General features: G+C 35.6%; 1 protein-coding gene across 1 annotated transcript in view; it reads left to right on the forward strand.

Moving 5' to 3' along the window:
* The first annotated feature begins 1449 nt into the window (after positions 1–1449).
* Positions 1450–19758, forward strand: part of LOC129891315 (uncharacterized) — a 28470-nt gene continuing 10161 nt past the window's right edge. Inside the window, exons 1-17 of the mRNA XM_055966626.1 lie at positions 1450–1925; positions 2817–2976; positions 3784–4115; positions 5030–5111; positions 5211–5529; positions 6421–6479; positions 8272–8361; positions 8571–8662; positions 9002–9100; positions 9181–9258; positions 12955–13039; positions 13151–13209; positions 13311–13380; positions 13521–13612; positions 14947–15009; positions 15372–15438; positions 19121–19384. Of these exons, the coding sequence (XP_055822601.1) occupies positions 1504–1925; positions 2817–2976; positions 3784–4115; positions 5030–5111; positions 5211–5529; positions 6421–6479; positions 8272–8361; positions 8571–8662; positions 9002–9100; positions 9181–9258; positions 12955–13039; positions 13151–13209; positions 13311–13380; positions 13521–13612; positions 14947–15009; positions 15372–15438; positions 19121–19384 (2433 nt within the window). The 5' untranslated portion in view covers positions 1450–1503. The remainder of the gene's footprint in view (positions 1926–2816; positions 2977–3783; positions 4116–5029; positions 5112–5210; positions 5530–6420; positions 6480–8271; positions 8362–8570; positions 8663–9001; positions 9101–9180; positions 9259–12954; positions 13040–13150; positions 13210–13310; positions 13381–13520; positions 13613–14946; positions 15010–15371; positions 15439–19120; positions 19385–19758) is intronic.

Raw genomic sequence — 19758 nt, forward strand, 5'->3', positions numbered from 1 at the left:
CCTTTTTTTTAATTGAAGACTTTTTTTTAGATTTTCCATTCAATATCCAGAATTCGTGAAGGCTTGACTAAAGACCCATTTACATAAATAATATATTATATTATATTAATTAAGAATTATGATATAAGATATATAGTTACCAAAAATAGCATAAGTTTTGTTATTCAAAATAGCAAAAGATCATAAATACACATTTTTTCTTTTATTTCTCTCTCTCCTTCTTCTCTTTCTCCTTCTTCTGTCTTTTTCTCCTTCACTGTCTTTTAAAAATAATAATTAATTATTTTAATTTAAAACTTAATTTTGAATTGAATATTATAAAAATGACGCTTTTACTATTTTTTAAATTAAATAATATTTTTTTATATAAATACATATATAATGTATTTCTAACACAATAAAAGAAATAAATATAAACGACAAGTGTAATATATTTTGAATGCAATATACTATACATATTATAGACATGTTTCAATGCAAATGGTGAATATATGAATAAATATTTTTAATATAATATATATTCTGTTAATAAGAGAAAAAAATAATTATAATAGATTTTGAATTCAATATATTGTAGGCATGTTTCAATATATTCTGTTAATAAGAGAAAAAAATAATTATAATAGATTTTGAATTCAATATATTGTAAGTATGTTTCAATACACGTGGTTAATATATAACTAAAATATTTATAATACAATAATATATTTTAGCACCATTAATAAGAGAAAAATAAATAATATTTATAATTTATTTTGAAATCAATTTATGATACATATTATATGCATCTTTCAATAAATGTGGTAAATATATAATTAAAATATTTTTAATACAACTATATTATAAGTATTATAGGTGAATTTTAAATATTTCGATATTATTTAAATTAAGATAATTAATTATTATTTAAAAAAAGGAATAAAGAGAAAGAGAAAAAATAAATAAAAAAAAGAAGAAGAAGCAGCACACACAAGGGGAAAGGGAAAAGGGCGAGGAAAAATTAGTTGATTTTAGTTATTAATATTTATTTCATACCAATTTAATTGGAGAGTTGTGAGGCCTTTTTTAAGAGTCCGTTTGGATGGGCTTTAAGTTAGTCAAAATCAACTTAAAGCCCTTTTTAGTTTTTGAACATGTTTGTTTAATGCTAACTTTAAGCCATAAAGTTTTTAAAGTCAGTCAAAAATGAAAAGTTAGAATTTCTAACTTTTTTTTTCTTAAAATCATTTTGTTTGACCATGAAAATTACTTTTATATTCCTTATATTTTAACTAAATTTCCAAACTACCCTTTTTATTCTTTTAATTCTAAAATTCAAATACTTATTTTCAACATAAACACTTTTATTCAAACACTCAACTATTTATTTATAAAAATAAGTTGAGCATACTTCTTAAAAAAAAAAAAAATTCATATAATTTTTTTTTTTTTTTAAGAGCATCTCATTTTCCCCACAAAAACCCTTTGCATAAACCCCCTCTTAGACACAGTTGTTCAGCAACCATGGCCGAACTCTCGTCTCTTCGTGCTCTGGAGCTTCGTCTCTTACATTGCTCACTTCCATCTTCCTCTTCTTCTTCCCATCAATCCACAACCGCTACTTCTTTTTCTCACCTCCACATTCTTATTGAACAAGTTCTACAATTCATCGAATCGGGTCAATACACACAAGCACTCTCATCTGATGGAGCTAAAGCTATTTTCACCTCACAAAAAGTGAATCATCATCATCACCTCAACGATTCTTCCGAGTCTGCTGAATTTTTTTACTCGGAATTTGTGCCTCAGTGTGTTACTTTGTTTTTAAATGCAAATGGGGTTGAGGATTCTGGTTCTAATAGTGTTGCGAAGTTGTATAAAGTAGTTCTTGTTATGGCTGTTGCTGTTGCGGCTCTGCTTGGTTTTACTCAGTGTAACATTACTGGGTTAGTCTCTATTTAACCTCCTCAATCCATTCCAAACGATATATTCCATGGTTACGAATATCGAAATTTGATATTTTTAGATACTTTTTTCGGACCTATTGCCAGTACTAAGTAGCAGTCAAAAACTTGTATCAGGTATATCATGGCGATTTAATTAAGATTCTGGTTCATATGCATACATATTTGCTGAATTTAAAACAGAGGTCCCTCTTGTCCCCTTTTTTCTGTGGTTTTTGTCCATTTGAATCTATTTTCTTTATGCTACTGAAAGATTTCTGTTTAGTGCATTATCCCACTCTCCTTGACAAAGAAAATACGAGGAGGTAGAAAGATTTTCAACTTTTCGTGTGATTTGAATGAACCATAAGACATTGGGAAGTTTTTCAGTAGTCTTAGTTAATATTTCAATTCCCATTTAGTATTACCTATTAATGTTTGACTTATCAGTTTTTGATTTAGCTTGAGCATTAATTTTAAGTGTGGGTTGAAATTGAAATTTCTTATTGAAAAGAAATGTAGAAAGCTCTAAAACAGTTAAAAATTTATGTAAAGGATTGCAATTACATAATTGTTAGGCGCTTTGAATGCTGTGAAGGATGATTAAATGACTGTAGAAATGAATATCTTTCTATAAAAGATGTATAAAAAAATCAAATGGTGAGAAATTTATGTAAGATATTACGGTTAGACAAGAATGTTGTGGACCTTTTGAATGGAATGAAGGATGCTTATATTGTGATGGAGGCTTTATTAAAAAAATTGATTATTTTGTGATGGAGAAGTACTATTTTCAACCTTTTGATGCCTGACTTAGTGCGTTGGTGGTGTATAAGCTGAGCTATATGTTTCTTTTGTCGTATTTATTGAGTGGATTACTTTATTGTTTTATAGGCCAATGGTGAAGTTGCCGCCAATGCCTTTAGGTGCAATAGTTTTTGGTGAAGGAGAGATAAAGACTGGTTCTGGTGGATGGTCAGAATGGGAAGTGTGGGCGCAAAAAGAATTAATGTCAGTTGGTTCTGACTTGCGTGCCAAATTTTCGAATTTGCAGGTAAATTTCTTTTCATCACATATCTTGTGCTAAATGACGCGTCTCAGTTCTCTTGTGAGCATGAACTAGTGATGACACATCTGGTGTTTCTGGAAATTCCAATGTTGATTTATCATATCCCTATAGTCTGTCAAGTGTAGGGTCATTTATGCCTATTTATCGTGATAGGTAAAGCAGAAAGTTATTGACAGGATGAAAAGCTTTATCTGCTTTTTGTAGGTTACTTTACCCATTTGAAGCAACAGAAAGAAAAAAGTCTGTATTCAATCTTGTCAGAACCATTGAGATGAAAGGAAATAGAGAGAGAGAGAGAGAGAGAGATAATTGATTGCATTGATTCTAGATTGATTTTAATGAAAGGGAAGATACACCTAAATATAGGTGGGAAATAGAGAATTGAGTGTGAATGGGTATATACAGTAAATATAGCGCATTGCACACTCAACCCACTCATTAAATATTCGCCTTTTAATACCAAGCTGTACTCTTAACAATTTCATTTCATAGACTTAATAATAGGTTATTTAAAACTTTCTATGGGATTAACCTACGCGTCTTGACAATGTAAAATACGTGTCTTGACAATGTAAAATGATACGGAGAAGCATATTTTTCCGCAAGTATGCATCCATCCTATGCCTAGTTTTTTTTTTGTGAGTTAATATATCTGTATATGTGCTTCTTGAATAAATGCTTACAAAGACTTATGTTTTTCTGATTAGCCTTATTGTCTTATTGCATACACCGCTGAGTTGATGCCAAAGTTTTCCTTTTTATTTTCCTCCCACTTTGGTCCTCCTCCTGTAGTATATAACCTTTGCCAAGATACTGCTTATGAGGACGAAAGATCTTTTGTCAGAAGGAAACGACTCGAGGGTGGATGGAGCCAGAAGCATCTCATGGTGGTTAGCTAGGCTGTTAATCATCCAACAGAAGCTGTTAGATGATCGCTCGTCTTCTTTGTTTGATCTATTGCAAGTCTTCATGCGTGAAAGTTTGCAACATATTGGTTCTCTGGAGAAAATAAGATTTTATTGGGCTTCTCTGATATCAGAAGAGGATGCCTCTGCTATTGTATCTATGCTTCATTTGGAGGCAGGAATAATGGAACTTACCTATGGGCGAGTGGATGCTTCCAGGTTAGCTATTTGATATAGAAGCTTTTATGATATTTTCAGTCACAATTCTATAACTGTGCATACCTGGGTCATTTGCCATGGATTGTCTATCCAAAGTTGGTATGATTTCATTTTCATTCTAGCTTCTATACTCTTGTCAGTCTATAAACAGGGCTAGAAAGATAATAAAAAAGCTCATCTCATTAGAGTTGCATGATATGTATTCCGTCATTTAATGGATGACTGCTTGTGAGCCTTTATTTTGTTTTGCTGTAATCCGGATCTTTTATTTGTGATGCTGTTCATGCGTCTTGTAGGTTGTTAGTTATCAACTACCTTATCATTGAGTTGGCCCTGTTTCGTCTTTTAATTATTCTTTTTAAGTTCTCTAGTCCTGTATTCTTGGCAGTTAATCTGTATCCTATGAATCATACTTGGGCAGGAAACAACAAAAGGCAAAGAGAAAATTTACCTAAGTTGTTCTTAGCTGCTTATCTCAGTGACATGCATCTAGCTGTGTTTCTTACCCATTTTGCTATCATCCGTCATTCTTATTTTGTTTCATGGCACAGGTTGATTTCTTTGTGCAGTAATCAATGATCTCATCTTATAATTCTCTAGTCCTGTATTCTTGGCAGTTAATCTGTATCCTATGAATCATACTTGGGCAGGAAACAACAAAAGGCAAAGAGAAAATTTACCTAATTTGTTCTTAGCTTCTTATCTCAGTGACATGCATCTAGCTGTGTTTCTTACCCATTTTGCTATCATCCGTCATTCTTATTTTGTTTCATGTCACAGGTTGATTTCTTTGTGCAGTAATCAATGATCTCATCTTATAATTCTCTAGTATAATGAATCTGCTCAACAATATAGTGTTCCTACTTATCTGGAAGCATGGTACTAATCCCTACCTGATATAATTTGTGTATCAGGGTCCATTTTGAATCAGCTGCAGCAACATCCAGACTCAATTTTTCGCTAAGTGGGGCTTTGGGCTTTCGTACATTACACCAGGTATGTTTTCCACATGTCATTTGGAAATACGTCGGTGTTCATGATTGCTGAAAAGTTCTTTTCATAAGCATATACTTAAACGGTGCTCTGATAATACAGGCGGAACCGAAAGCACAGCTTCTTCTTGTAGGTAGCGCGGATGGTGATGATTGTAGTGCTTCACTTGGTAATGATTTCCAAAATAAGGTTTCTACCCATGGTGAAAATGCTTTTCCTCAACGTCCCAGTGAAGCTCATGAAGCATCTGACATATTGATGACCCCTAGATTCTTGGAAGATGATAAAAGATCAGAATGTAGCGGACAAGATGCGCAAAATCACAGCATAGCCTCTATGCAATTAAAGCCTACTCAGCAAGCAGTAATTTTAGCACAATGTCTTTCTATTGAGAAGAGAGCTCGGAGTGATGAACTGCAAAGTAAGCTGCCTGACTGTGTCATTAAGAATCCCTGTTTTACTGTTCTTTCGTTTTGGTGTTGCTTTATTTGATAATAGAAAAAGTTATATTACTATCTGACTAGCATAAGGAATGACTGTTGAAGGGCATTGTTTCAGACAATGCGGAACATACTCCCTTGGGATATTTGTTACTCCTTTCTTTTTTTGGACGTTTCAAAATGCTTTACACCATTCCTTTTTCATACAACTTTCTCAATGTTCAGAAATTTGCATTTATAAATACTTGGAAACAGCACCATTTCCTCTTTTGATTCTATTACCTAGGTTGATAATCACCATGAGTGGGATTACTTGAGTGGAACGCTGAAGGACAATGAATGATCTTTACTTGATTGCTTTCAAGAAAAAATCATTGCTCTTCATCTGAAGTTAGCTCGTTTTCACCTTACTAGACTTTGCACGAGTTCTGTCAATTTAAATAAATTAGATTTCTTTTCCTGATTTGAAGTCTTTGAAGTCCTGAATTAACTTCTAAGTGCAAACATTTTAACTTAGGCATGTACAAGAATACACCTATAAAAAAAAAGACATGTAGGAGAATAATCAGGCTTAGAAAATGCAAAGGAGATGGCTGTTGCCTGCAGATAACAACCTGGGAAGATCAGTAAGAGCATTGGTAATGCTGACGAGCTTGCTGAAAAGAAATGGTTAAAGACAAATCGACCTCTCTGTATTTCTAGAGGCCAAGTAATACCAATCTCAAAAGTGTTTAAAATTATAGATGAAGCATGTATGATGTAGAAGTGGGATCTATCTTTACTTTATCGGGGGGAACCAGGCGGGGGTATTTGGAATGGGTGGAGAGATCATCCGACGGGCTTTGTCTCTCATGCGTGTGCTGTTGTTTCAGGATGGGAGATGGCTCCTTATATTGAGGCAATTGATTCCCAGCAGTCATCACCTTTTACGGTGAGGTTTATCATGTTTCATTCTAACTGTGTTTTCTTCTTTTTGCATTGCAATAACTTTAGTTGAAACATCAGATTCAAATTTACACTCCAAACTTTTAATTCTAGCTGGTTTTACCATTTTAACCTAATTCAGTTCTCTATCTTTCAATATTGAATTGACAAATAAAAAATCGTCTTAACAAGAGAACCAAAGGTTTCTGACTTGCTTCTATGCAAAACCTATACAAGAACAAATAACATAATCCATGTAGTCAAAAGCTTAACCCATCCAAGCCGTGAATGAGTGCGGGTTTGATAGTTAAGAAAAACTTATTTTTTTATGAGTAGAAATGGAACTGGTAGAGGGTTTGCAGAAAACAATAGTTGAAGTGAATGACCTGAATTGCTTAAATTCTTGGTGGCAATGCTTGCATAACTTCCCTTTTCTTCTATAAAGCTATTGTTTGCTGTTGCAAAATCATATAGGGAACTTCAGAATATCAATTTAGTTAACCTTCCTTTTCTCCTTTCTTCTTCATATCCTCCCACCCTTCCACTTCTTTTTTTGATAACCGTGGTGTATGGGCCAATTTTAGCACACCTCGACTAATTCCACGGAATACCTGCCACCCCCTACAAGCAATAGGTACCAAGTAACTCTGCTCACCAAGGCTAGGATAGATGAGAAGAAATCATGAAAGAGTTGGTTTTTTGTGGGGTCTAACTCATGTAGTCGTAAATCCCATGTGCCAAATTACTTGGCTAGAAAATGAACTTGGGGAGCTGGCAAAAACTTGTTGAGGACAAATTTTGGCTTTATTTTTCTTTTTCATTTTTTGAGCTTGGAGGGCAAGTTTGGTCATCTATAAAAGGATGATAATTCTTTGTTGTTTAACCATCCCAAAAATCATAAATCTTTGTGACAGTAGACTAGTAGAGAGTTGAGAGATCAACTCTCTTAGGTGTAACCGGGATATCTTCCCTTTCTTTGTTAATAATATAAAAGGTCATGCCAGACAAGGTTTCTGAAGTTCTGAGAAGTAGGGATGAAGTAGGAGTAATAGCTAAAAATAGGTGTAGGTGGAAACTCATCCCAGCATGCATCTGGTGGACCGTGTGGAAGGAGAGGAACTCCAAATGCTATGAAGGTGTAGAGAATGAAGTGCAGAAGATCAAGCTTAACTTTATCTTACTGCTCTGCTTTTGGTGTAACCAGTTATACTCTAATGAGTCTATGTCTATTATTGATGTACTTTATTCATTATAGATAGAGATAGAGGCATTCTAGAGTCCCTTTTGTAAATATAGTTTCAGTACTATCTAAGTACTGTTCTGGATATAATACAATGTTACTGTTTATCAAAAATATAAGGGCAGTTGTTATCTGGTGGACGTAGGATCACTTTGATCTGAACCACGTTAAATCTTGTGTTCTTTGTTTTACGTTTCCGCTAACAAATCACCTAGTGTTTTTGTCTCTAGTGAGATTTGAACCTGAGACCTCATGGTTCTCAATCCTCTTTGTTGACCTCTAGGCCACACCCTTGGGTGCTCCAGTTTTTCTTATTCCCTTGTAACTTCAAAAGTATATATACAGCTGCTTTAGTTGGTGTCACAGCTCCCTTAAAAGTATTTTCAAGGGAAAATCAGATTTTAGTCATCCGTGTGTATTGCATCATCTTGCTGGTACTTCTCGTTTTGCTTCTATGGGGTCATTCTCCTTCCAGGCTTTGTACTGTACTTGATTTATAGTGAGCTTTATGCCATTATGATGGAATGTCAACAGACTCAAGTATCTTTCTTCCATTCAGCTACAGCATTTGTGCGATATATTACGCATTCGGTGGGAATCAACTCGCGGCCGTACAAAGCAGCGTGCATTGCTGATGATGGATAAACTGGTAAGTTCTAGGGACTTCAAAATTCAAATTCCCCCTTGGATCTAATCTATCAGGGAGAAAACAAAATGGAGCACCAAGTATATTCAAGTTGATGAAAGCAGATTGCATTCGAAGTTCATTATATGCTCATTAGTTATCCCATGTGGGTCTTGCCTTTTGCATCGAGAATACTTTTGATTGTGTTAACATAATTAGTTGAGCTACCTCAGGTTCAGGGCATATATGATCCTTCTCCTGGAGCTACACAAAGGATGCATTGTTGTTTTGGAGTTAGTATCCCTACAATTCCTGCATTGCGCAAGTAAAGTTGCTCTTCTTTCTATCCAAATTTACTTTCTTGGGATTTCTGAACTTTCTGTTAATGCAATATTACTAATTCCTGAATTTTTGGCGTCATGAATTTTAGTCCCTTATAAAAAAACTAATTTGTGCACTTGGTGCAAAAATGACTGGTAAATTTATGATACTAGGTGTGCTGATTAATAATCTTAAATAGACACTCTGTTTCCTTTCTCTTCTGATACTCTTCATTTAGTTTGGCTAGGTATTACTGAACTAGTTTTGTAAATATGTTTGCTTAGGGAATGTCATCTCATAATTAGATACATTGAGTTAACAAGTGCAATCAGTTCTTGTTCAGGGAGTATGGAGATTTGCTAGTGAGCTGTGGTTTGATAGGGGAAGCTGTTAAAGTGTACGAGGATCTTGAGCTTTGGGATAACTTAATATATTGTTATAGGTACAATCGAGATTCTCAAAACATAGCTTGTATCTGCGGCTCTGTGCAGTTTCAGCTGAAATATTGTTTGAATCTTGTAGGCTAATGGAGAAGAAAGCGGCAGCAGTTGAACTCATCAAAGCTCGGTTATCTGAAAGACCTTGTGACCCTAGGTTATGGTATACTGACGAAAACTACCATCCTTTTATCGTTTTAACTGCTTTTCATGTTTCTAATTTTGAATTTCCGCTAGCCTAGGAAATAGAAATTTTCCGAGTCATCAAAAGAAAACATGTGCATCTCTTGAACCATACAAGGTATCAAGGGCATGATTTGGAGAACAGGGGGTTATCACGAAACTTATTTGTATTATTCAAGGGCCTCTTGTTCAATAGTCCAATAAGCTGCCATAGTTTCATTTAGCATACATTAGCAGAACTTTATTTTCTCAAAGAGGCCTCCAACGCTGTTGTATTTCTGTGATACATGTTCATTTTGAACATCCGAAGTATCCTTTAGTAAAAAGCTTGACCAATGAATTTGGAGTTTTTTGGAAAAAGCATGACTATGAAAACAAGGTGCGGATTCTTGTAGCCCTTTTATGGAGTTTTGTCTTTTCATGGTATCTTATTATGAGGGGTAGCATGAGGTAATGTGACGTCACTCTCAATCTCCAAAAGTTACTGCATATCTAGAGATGCGGTGCAAAATTTTTGTTACGAGATAAAGCTGTAGTGTTAGATTTTTTTTTTTGGGCTTTAAACTTGTCAGAAATTATTATGCGAGTTTGACAAGTCAACAGTCCTTTTTGTATTAAGAGACGACTTCTTTCACCATTTAGATAACTGCCCATGGTTGTTTATGCTACAATATTTCCTTATGTTTTAAGGTTGTTTGGTAAAACGTAGACTTTAGCACTTCTGTTTGCATGTTACTGATGGGGGTAAGATGATAACAAGTTATCTCAGGTTAAGTTGTAATTTTATTTTATTTTGATAATTAGTACTGTTGTATTCTTCAGCATTAAAGAATGCTGGCCACCTCCAAAAAAAATTTCCAAGGTAGTAAGGTTAGACTCAAAGCTTTACAGAGCACCTAAGAAATCTACCAGCTCATCTACTTCCTCTATACAATTTCCTTTGCACCAAGAGAATAAAAACACTAAACAGTTCCATTTCACATCATGTATGGACTTGATCATGTCTTCAAAACATCTCCCATTTCTTTCTTTCCATACTGTCCACCATATACATGAAGGAATTATCCTCCACCATTTTTTCTGACTCTTGCTACCCCCTCTTTTCATCCAGCAGCTCATCAAGTCAGCAGTATGCTCAGGCATTGTCTACTCAGTCTTTGTGAGGCTGAGGAACAGGTTCCACAGTTGTGAAGTAAACTTGCAATGTAAAAAAAGATGGTTGTTTGTCTCCCCAGTCTCATTGCACAAAAAACATCTTGTCACTACTTTTCTCCCCTTCTTCTGTAGAACCTCATGTGTCAGGCATGCTCTGGTCACCACTAGCCAAGTGAAGCATTTAACCTTTGGTGGGAGCTATGCTCTTCCAGATGCTTGAGCACACACCTTGCATCACACTATCATCCCTCTTGTACATTTTATTCACAGAGAAAATGCCATCCTCTGAAAGATTCCATCTTAGTGTATCAGATTGCATAGTGGTGCCAGGAAAATTCTCCACTGCACTCAAATAAGTTGTCACCCTATCAACCTCTCAATCATTTATATGCCTTCTAAAATTCAGATTCCACCCTTGGTTTGACCAGCTCTCAGCAATGGTTGCTTCAGGATTAGTACTTAGCATCATAAGATCAGGGTAAACTTCCTGTAAAGGAGCTTGCCCTATCAATATATCCTTCCAGAACACGGATTGGTGCCATCTCCAACCCTGATTCTGGAGTTTCCCTGTAGCTTTGGCCATAATGATCTGATAGTCCTCTAAACCGCCATTCCATAAGTGCAAATATCCTCATTGGAGCACCATGGACTAGATTGGCCAAACTTGTGGGAAATGACCTCCTTCCATTGAGTAGATTCTTCCACATTAAATCTCCATAACCATTTCAACAGTATACATTATTCTGGATCCTCAGGTTTCTGATACCAAGACCCCCTTGACCTTTGCTCTGTTGTACGTACCTCCCATTTGACCAGATTATAACCCCCCCCCCCCCTCCCCCTCCTTGTTGCCTTTCCATAGGAAGTCTCTCCTCAATTTGTTTAGCTTCTTAACTAAACTTGCAGGTATAGGAAATAGAGACATCACATAGGTGGGAAGAGGGCCCAACACCGAGTTGATTAGTGTGACCCCTCCTCCTTGTGAAAGACGCTGGGCTTTCCACTGAGCCAACTTCTTGTTAGCTTTCTCTATAATGCTATCCCAAATCTCCAGATCCTTATGTCTTCTGCCTAGAGGCATCCCTAGGTATACAGTGGGCAGATTACCTACACCACACCCAAGAATGTTAGCAAGGGTCTGAATATTTGGCACTTCTTTGACAGGGTAGATGTTACTCTTCCTCCAGTTCACCCTTAAACCAGATACAGCTTCAAAAACTACCAGCAAGACTCTGATGTAGCAAACTTGCTCCACTTTAGGTTCACAAAATAAAATAGTATCATCTGCATAGAGCAGATGGAAAATCTCCAGATCCCCTCTCCCACCACCACCTATGTTGAAGTTCCTCAACCAATTATTCTGTAATTTCTGTTGTAAATTTTTTTGATAACGGTGATGTCTGGGCCTGCTTGCATGCTCCTTGATTATTCCACTTGGTTCTTGCTACTACTTCATTGACTCATGTTAAGTTTGTATTTTTCGGGGATAGCAAGAGATGAGACTATTATTCCTACATTTGGTTATAGAACTTGGTCCCTGAATTATAATCACAATATTAATCATCCGGAAATAAGGTCAGAATCAGTGATCTTATTGGACAATTCTTATAACAATCCCTTTTTTAAGCTTTCCTTTCCCTCATGTTTTGCCCATTTTTCTTCATCTTGCCACATCCAACTGTACCCTGCATTCACGATGACCTATTAGTTTGTCGTGTCTTGTATTCTGATATTAATTTGTTAGTCTTTTTTTTTGTGTCAATTGTAATAATAACCTTACTAATTGCCCTCAGGGCTTTGGTGTAAGAGCACAACACATGATGTCTAGGTTAGGTTCACGTCATGGGTTCAAACCCTGCTTGCATATAAATGCCTGGTATTTAAGTGGAGAAAGGTAGAGGGGCGGACTCTCCACCTTTTGAACCTTGCACCACTGGCCTTCGGGGATTTCTTGGTTACGAAAAAAATGAAGAAACTTACTAATTGCTTCAGTTGAAGTTGTCTTTGCTACTGAATGTTTGATTAGTTGGCAAAATGTTGCTTTTAGGTCTCCACCAACACTTGATGAGACATCAAAATTTATCAACACAAAATTGTCAAGGGTTATTTTGACTAAGTTCTTATCCCAGATTCAAGCCTTTTTGTAGTCATAAAAAGCTGCAATCCTATCAATATTTACCATACTACATTCCAGCAGCAATGCGATCTTCCATCCACAATCTCCTCGTGCTATTATGACCACAAGCAAAGGACTGTTTATGACAATTAGATGTATTCACTTTGTAATTAGAAAAAAGGTGTTAGCTGGAGAAGCTTTTGCATTATTAAGTTGTTGGTCATCTTCCTCTCCATGCATTACAATGAATTCATTTATATTTATTAGATGCACCATTTTCATTTTTATACTTAACCCTGACCTACATTCGCATTTTCTGGAAATGATAATATCACTTCAACCATACTTGTTAGTTTTTGTTTGGGTATTAATTATGTGATATAATACCATTTGATCCTCTTTTAGGTGTTCCCTTGGAGATGTTACAAGTGATGACAAATGCTATGAGAAAGCCCAGGAAGTGTCAGGGAATAAGTCTGCTCGAGCACAGGTGAATCAAAATGTCTTGTTGCCTACCTTAGTGATTGCAATTGTTTTTCTATTTTCTTTCTTTCCTTATCTTTTAATTTTTTTTTTTTGGGATCCAAATTCTTTTTTATAGCGTGCCCTTGCCCGTAGTGCATACAACAGGGGGGAGTTCGAGAAGTCAAAAGATCTATGGTTGGCTTATTGCATGCTTCCATTCTCTTGATAATTGTTAAATATCAACTAATTTGCTCCCACTTATCCACTGATTTTATCTATTTTTCCTTTATTTTCAGGGACTCTGCAATGGCAATGAATTCTATGTATCCAGATGGATGGTTTGCACTTGGTGCTGCTGCTTTAAAGGTCAGTATTTTTATTTGTATGTTGATTGTGATCACTCATGGCTATAGGCTGTAAGGGAATGCACATGATGATATGTTCATTTCTCTCCCTTCCGATGTGTATTCACTTCATGATTTCTGGCTTCGTCTGGAACATTACAGGCTAGAGATGTTGAGAAGGCACTGGATGGCTTCACGCGTGCTGTTCAGCTTGATCCTGAAAATGGAGAGGCTTGGAATAATATTGCTTGCCTGTATGTTCTTTCACCCTTGCATTTAGGAAATTTATAGGTCAGATGACATTTGTTGGTCTTAGGTTGTCTCTGTTTATAGGCAATCAAATAATGAATCCAATTATCTGTTGGACCAAAGTCATTTGTAGATTGTTCTGTCATCCAGTTCAGCAAATAAGTTAAACGACCCTTGTAAAAAGGAGAGTAAGGAAGGCACTTGGTATAGTAGCTAGTTGTTTGTACATGTTTCCGTAAAACATAGATCATGTTTCTCAATAATGTCCAATACAGACAAGAAATTAGTAAATTTCAGCTGGTTCTTTTTCTTCTTCTACTTTCTTTTTTCCTTTTTTCCCCAAGAATTAGAGCCTATTTGGATTGGCTTAAAAGTTGGTCAAACCAGCTTTTATGTTATTTTTTAACTTTTGGAAGTGTTTGGCAAATCAAAAAAAATCCTTAAAATAAGTTGAAATTTACAAAAAGAAGTCAAAAGTTTAAAGTTGGTCCCCCCCCCCCCCCCCACTTTTTCTTTTTGGCTTAAAAGTCACTTTTTTTAAGCCAATCCAAAGGGTTCTTAGATTCTTGAAGAATTTACAGCTACCACTAGAGTTTCAGATTTCATCCAGTTTTCGAAATGTTTCTTGTCATGCTCCAACTTTTATGATAGCTAGCAACTTCACATTTGCTACATGTGAAGAGTGAATTTCAAGCAACTGGGATTGTGGCTGAAATGTTAAAGCAACTCATTTATAGTGGTCAAATAAGTAACTCTTGATAAGTGAGATCACTATACCTTATTAAAACAAGTTGAGATCATTGCATGTAAGCTCAACTGTGCTCAAATGAGTAGAAACTCCAATCAGGCTTTGCATTGGGAGTTCAAAATTTATGGAGTGATAAGATGGGTGAGTATATTTCAGAGTATTGGAGGTCTCTACTTTCTTATGGCAGGGAGTCAGCAGTTAAAACACATTTTCCTTTCAAATAAAACTCGTGTACTTTTCTGATTTTCTTTTGAACTTATAAACTGATAACTACTGCAATAGCAATATTATAATTTAAATAGGTGGAGGTAAGTAAGATGTTTGTTTTAGTTCAAGTCTACTAAGCATGTTAATGGAGGAAGAAATCAAGTGTAATGGACATCCTTACAAGCTATGATAAGAAAAAACAACCATTGACTTGATAAAGTTGGACTACATGGCCAAGGGGGTTACACAAAATACTGACATCTCTTTGCGGATTAAATTGATACTCTGCTTGCATTACTTCTTTGTCCTTGAAAATTGTCATAATAACTTTTTATTTCTATTTCTATTTTTATCTTTTCATGTGTTTGGTTCTTGACTATGCAGGCATATGGTTAAGAAGAAAAACAAGGAAGCCTTTATTGCGTTTAAGGAAGCCTTGAAGCTGAAGTACTAACTTCCTGCTATACTTGCCCCTACTTCCATATTTTAATTTTTCTTCTGGTGTCCATATGTATATGTCTTACACTTTCTTGAATGGAGTTGCTCAGGAGGGGCTGTAAAAGTGGGATAATATGAAATCCATCATTCCCGACCTCTCTAGCCCAGCTTTTTTCTACCCCCGTCACCCACACACTTCTTTTACCACAACAAAACCCAATTTTTCCACCCAAACACAGTTGGATAAAATCATGAAAGTATACTTTTCACTTCCTTTCCCCTTGTACTGGAGCAATGGAAGAAAATACACTTAGTAAAATCATGGCGTCCCACTTTGAATTTTTTTGTTTGATTTCGGAACCCTTTCACAGGCGAGACAGCTGGCAGATGTGGGAAAATTTTAGCCGCGTTGCTGCAGATGTTGGAAATTTCAGTCAGGTATAGTCAACATTTTATGCAAAATCTTTTTGAAGACTTAGCTAGCGTTTGCCCCCAAATTCCCAAATATTCTTGGCAAGTTATTTTTGGATGAAGTTTTGGTGAAATTTCACTATGCGTTTGACCACAAATTTTTCCAAAAATATTTGACTATTTCAAAAAATATTATTTTGTATCCGTAAGTTTTAAAAATTATTAAAAGTACCCATAAGTTTGTATTATCATTTTATAATGAACATGTTCCGTTAAAAGAAAACTTATTACATAATTGATAACAATTAAAAACAACAAAATAACTATATAGGCGAGAGCAATACATTAATCGCATTAAAAACAAATTGTTCTTTTTTTCCAATCTTGTCACTCAAATTATTCTTTTCCAGAGGAAGTAGTAACAAACTATTTTTTAATTAATAGATAGAGATGTTATTTAATGGTGTTGGTTAGCCACGGTAATGGAGTAAGTTGGTAGATAAATATTAGTTGGAATTAGTAAATGATGGACATTTTTATAAAATATAAAAGTATGGGTTAATTTTAAAATTTTAAAAACTCCCCAAATATTAGAACTTGGCCCTAGTTTTTTCTAAAACTTGGGAATTTGGTATGTTTGCCAAATATATTTGTCAAGTAATGGCAAATTATATGGCCAAACACTAGTTCCCAAGTTTTTTTTTCAAGTTTCCCCAAAAACTATTTGGGACCAAACGACACATAAAGATAGTACTCTTAAGCCCGTTGCAACCATCATGTTTGTGTTGATCTTTGATGGGATAGACTTTTCTATATGTAACTGCTCCCTCCATTTCAATTAATATGAGGAAAGATATTGAAAGCAAAGTTAAAATTCATTATCTAATCTTCTAAGATGTTCGAATCACCATGTCAAAAAGAACTCCATAGAAAAATCTGAACTATGGGGGAAATGAACAACAACATAATACCCAGTGAAATCCTATAAGTGGGATCTGGGGAGGGTGGGATGTACGCAGACCTTACCTCTATCTTTGTGGGGCAGAGAGGCTGTTTTCGATAGGCCCTCAGCTCAAAAGAGATGTCTTTAAAGCAGGATTGCAAGAAATATTTTATTTTTCACCAAAAGACTAATAAGAGATCTGAAGGTTTAAGTATCAGATCAGGTAAATAAACTGGTGTGGCTTCTTCATAATTTTCAATATATAGTGCATCCACTTTGATTTGCCACATACTTCCAAATTCCAATATGTTGAAATGGTAAAAGAAAGTACCTGAGGTGTACACAAAGCGGAGTAACTCTATCACTTCAGAAGAACAGAATTGGTGGGGCAAGATTTACAGTCAGCTTTTTGTAACAGCTTAAGATTTTGGTTTACTAAGGCTAGCAATAGCATACACCATAGAGTCCCATTATAGAATTGGTGGGGCAAGAGTTACAGTCAGCTTTTTGTAACAGCTTAAGATTTTGGTTTACTAAGGCTAGCAATAGCATACACCATAGAGTCCCATTATAGAATTGGTGGGGCAAGAGTTACAGTCAGCTTTTTGTAACAGCTTAAGATTTTGGTTTACTAAGGCTAGCAATAGCATACACCATAGAGTCCTATTATATATACTATTGGTTAACCCATTTAAAACTTGTCTAAACAAGTATAGTTTCAGGACAGATTCTCATTCAACTAGCTGTTATGGAAAATTCCTCAGTATCAATTCCCAATATTCTAAACAAGGGAGGTTCACCATGATGGGGTGGGAGTTATTTTCTCCCCTTAAGGATCGTAGAGCGACTAGTAGAAAAGAGAAAAGAAAGACTCGAGCATGAGCTGACTGTTCATAGGCTTTCTTTAGTTCATTGAGTATCATCTGGGGATCCTTCTTTTATCCTTGTAAAATTTCAGTCTAGGAAAATATATAACCCATATTGTAGATCTACCAAACTATTTCCCTGTCACTTTTATTATGTCCTAAATCTATGCTTTATAATTTTTCTTAACATTCATTACATGACTCATAAGTTCAAGACCATGATACTTCTTAATACAAGTTTGAAATCTCATTTGTTGTTGTACATGTGCACCCTGGTACACTTTCTCTACTCCTTTGGTATCTTTCTATTTGTTAATATGATACTAAATTGCTTGAGGTAAGTTATAATATTCCAACCTCTTCAAGATCACAAGATACCTCTGAAACTCTACAGGGGAACCATTTGGAAAGTGTACCGTGTGCCTCTCTTTCATATTTGTCATGACATCATTTACTTCCGTGAACCTATTTCTATGAGTGTAGCTTAGGATTTGTCTTACACGAAGTACGAGAATCTAACAGTCACCCCCATATTTTGAATTGAGCAATTGACTAAGATAGTGTCTCCACCTTCTGATCCCAGTATCTTTGTGCACATACTAATATAATCAAAATAAATCATGATATGATCATATGATGAGGCGTTGTATATTCAATTATCCAAGAATGGTTGGGAGACGGATACTCCTAAGGCAGATATGAGATTTTCTTTTGGAACAACAGCACAAGAGAGATTGTGATTTGCTGAGAGTTGAAACAGTTCTTATAGGTGATCGATTTTCTCCTTTGTAAATGGACGAATACTTGAGCTTTTGTACTCATTCCGTTAATGTTACTTGGAAATGCCATTTCATGACCCTCTGAAGAACCTATCGCTTTTGGTGGCACCAAAAGATAGGGTCTTTTTGCCATTATAATATGTGAATGAATATAGAATAGAGTTGGCTCCATTCAAGCAGTGAAAATGAGTTGTATTTTTAATTTTCATTTTGGTGTAAAGAGTTCTTTGTAGAGGATGCAAAATCTATTCTGCAAATTTTGGAATCCTTGTAAAGTTTATTGGGGCTTTAGACTGTAGATATTGATACAAGTTATGCTGATGAATAAATGTTGCCATTTAAAAAAAATGTGAATGTAGAATACTTGCTTTCTGACTACATAAATTACACATTAAAGAGCATCCAAAGGTGTGGCCTAGTTGTTAATGAAGTGGTTGAGAACCCCAAGGTCTCAGGTTCAAAACTCAGCAGAGACAAAAACAGTAGGTGATTCTTCCCAACCATCCTAGCCTTGGTGGACAGAGGTACCTGGTACCTGCTGCTGGTGAGAGGTGACAGTATCCCATGAAATTAGTCGAGGTGCGGGAAAGCTGGCTCGGACACCATGGTCATCAAAAAATAAAATAAAATAAATTACAAATTAAATAAACTGAAAAACTAGTATAAGTGCTTAACCATATAATGATGGAGAACTATATCTTGATTGGGACTAACAGGATCATGCTAAACCAAAAACATTTCCTTTGAGGGAAGCAAGCTTCTGAAACTATGCTGCTTGTGTTTTGTTGCAGGCATATATTGATTTCAAGTCCTTGTTAAAAAAGGATTTCAAGTCCTTTCTCCATCTGTGCAATTGAGTCCTTTTCTTACATTCAGCTGTACCCGTAGAAAGGTCGAGCATCATATGCTTTCTTTCTCAAATTTATTCTCTTTTCTCAAAAAATTTCCTGTTTCTTTCTCTAGAAGATAATGCTAAAACAATTCCTAATATCTCAAATACTCTTAACTAGGAACTTCTCTTGTATTTTAATGTAAATATTCAGCACAATATTTGTGCTGCCATCAGTGAAGTTTTATTTGCTGATGAAAAAGCTGAAGTTGATTTAGTTTCTTCATTGAAGGCACTGGAAGCAGTACAGAAGGTGTTGGATATGACGAAAAAGAAGCGAATTGATGTTGAATTACTGGAGAGGATGTTGCAAGAGTTGGAATTACGGACTTCAACTAGCCATTCTGAATGCGATGCTTTGAGGGATAGCAGTGATTCTGCTGAGGCTGTCTCCAACATGATTAATGTTGATCCATTGACCAGCTCAGACAAAGACCTGGCAATCGAACGGGAAACTGAGCACTTGATTCAGTCAGTGGGGAAAATCTTACGGCAGGTAAGCCACAAGTGTCGATTGACAACTTTCCTTGTCTTTTGTTTTGTTTCTGAGATTTTCTAGTCAGAGTAAAAACGGCCTTTCAACTCCTAAGTTCGAACTGCCATTTATTTCTTCTGCTCCTGAATCCCGATTCCTTTAAACAATTATTTGCACAACAGCTATTAAGGCTCCTAATGGGCTCGTGTAGTAAATAAATTGGTAGGCATAGAGTAGAGAGCTTGATGATATTTCCTGAGCATTGTCTATTGTGTATTAGCAATACAAAGAACTTAAGCAAAACACACAGGATTGTGAATCATTACTTCCTCAGAAGAAAAGGAGACAGGTTTGTGATCTGTTGCATGTATTTCATTCTTGTCAATCAACTTTTA

Source organism: Solanum dulcamara, chromosome 6 (assembly GCF_947179165.1).
Source record: "Solanum dulcamara chromosome 6, daSolDulc1.2, whole genome shotgun sequence".
NCBI lineage: Eukaryota > Viridiplantae > Streptophyta > Magnoliopsida > Solanales > Solanaceae > Solanum > Solanum dulcamara.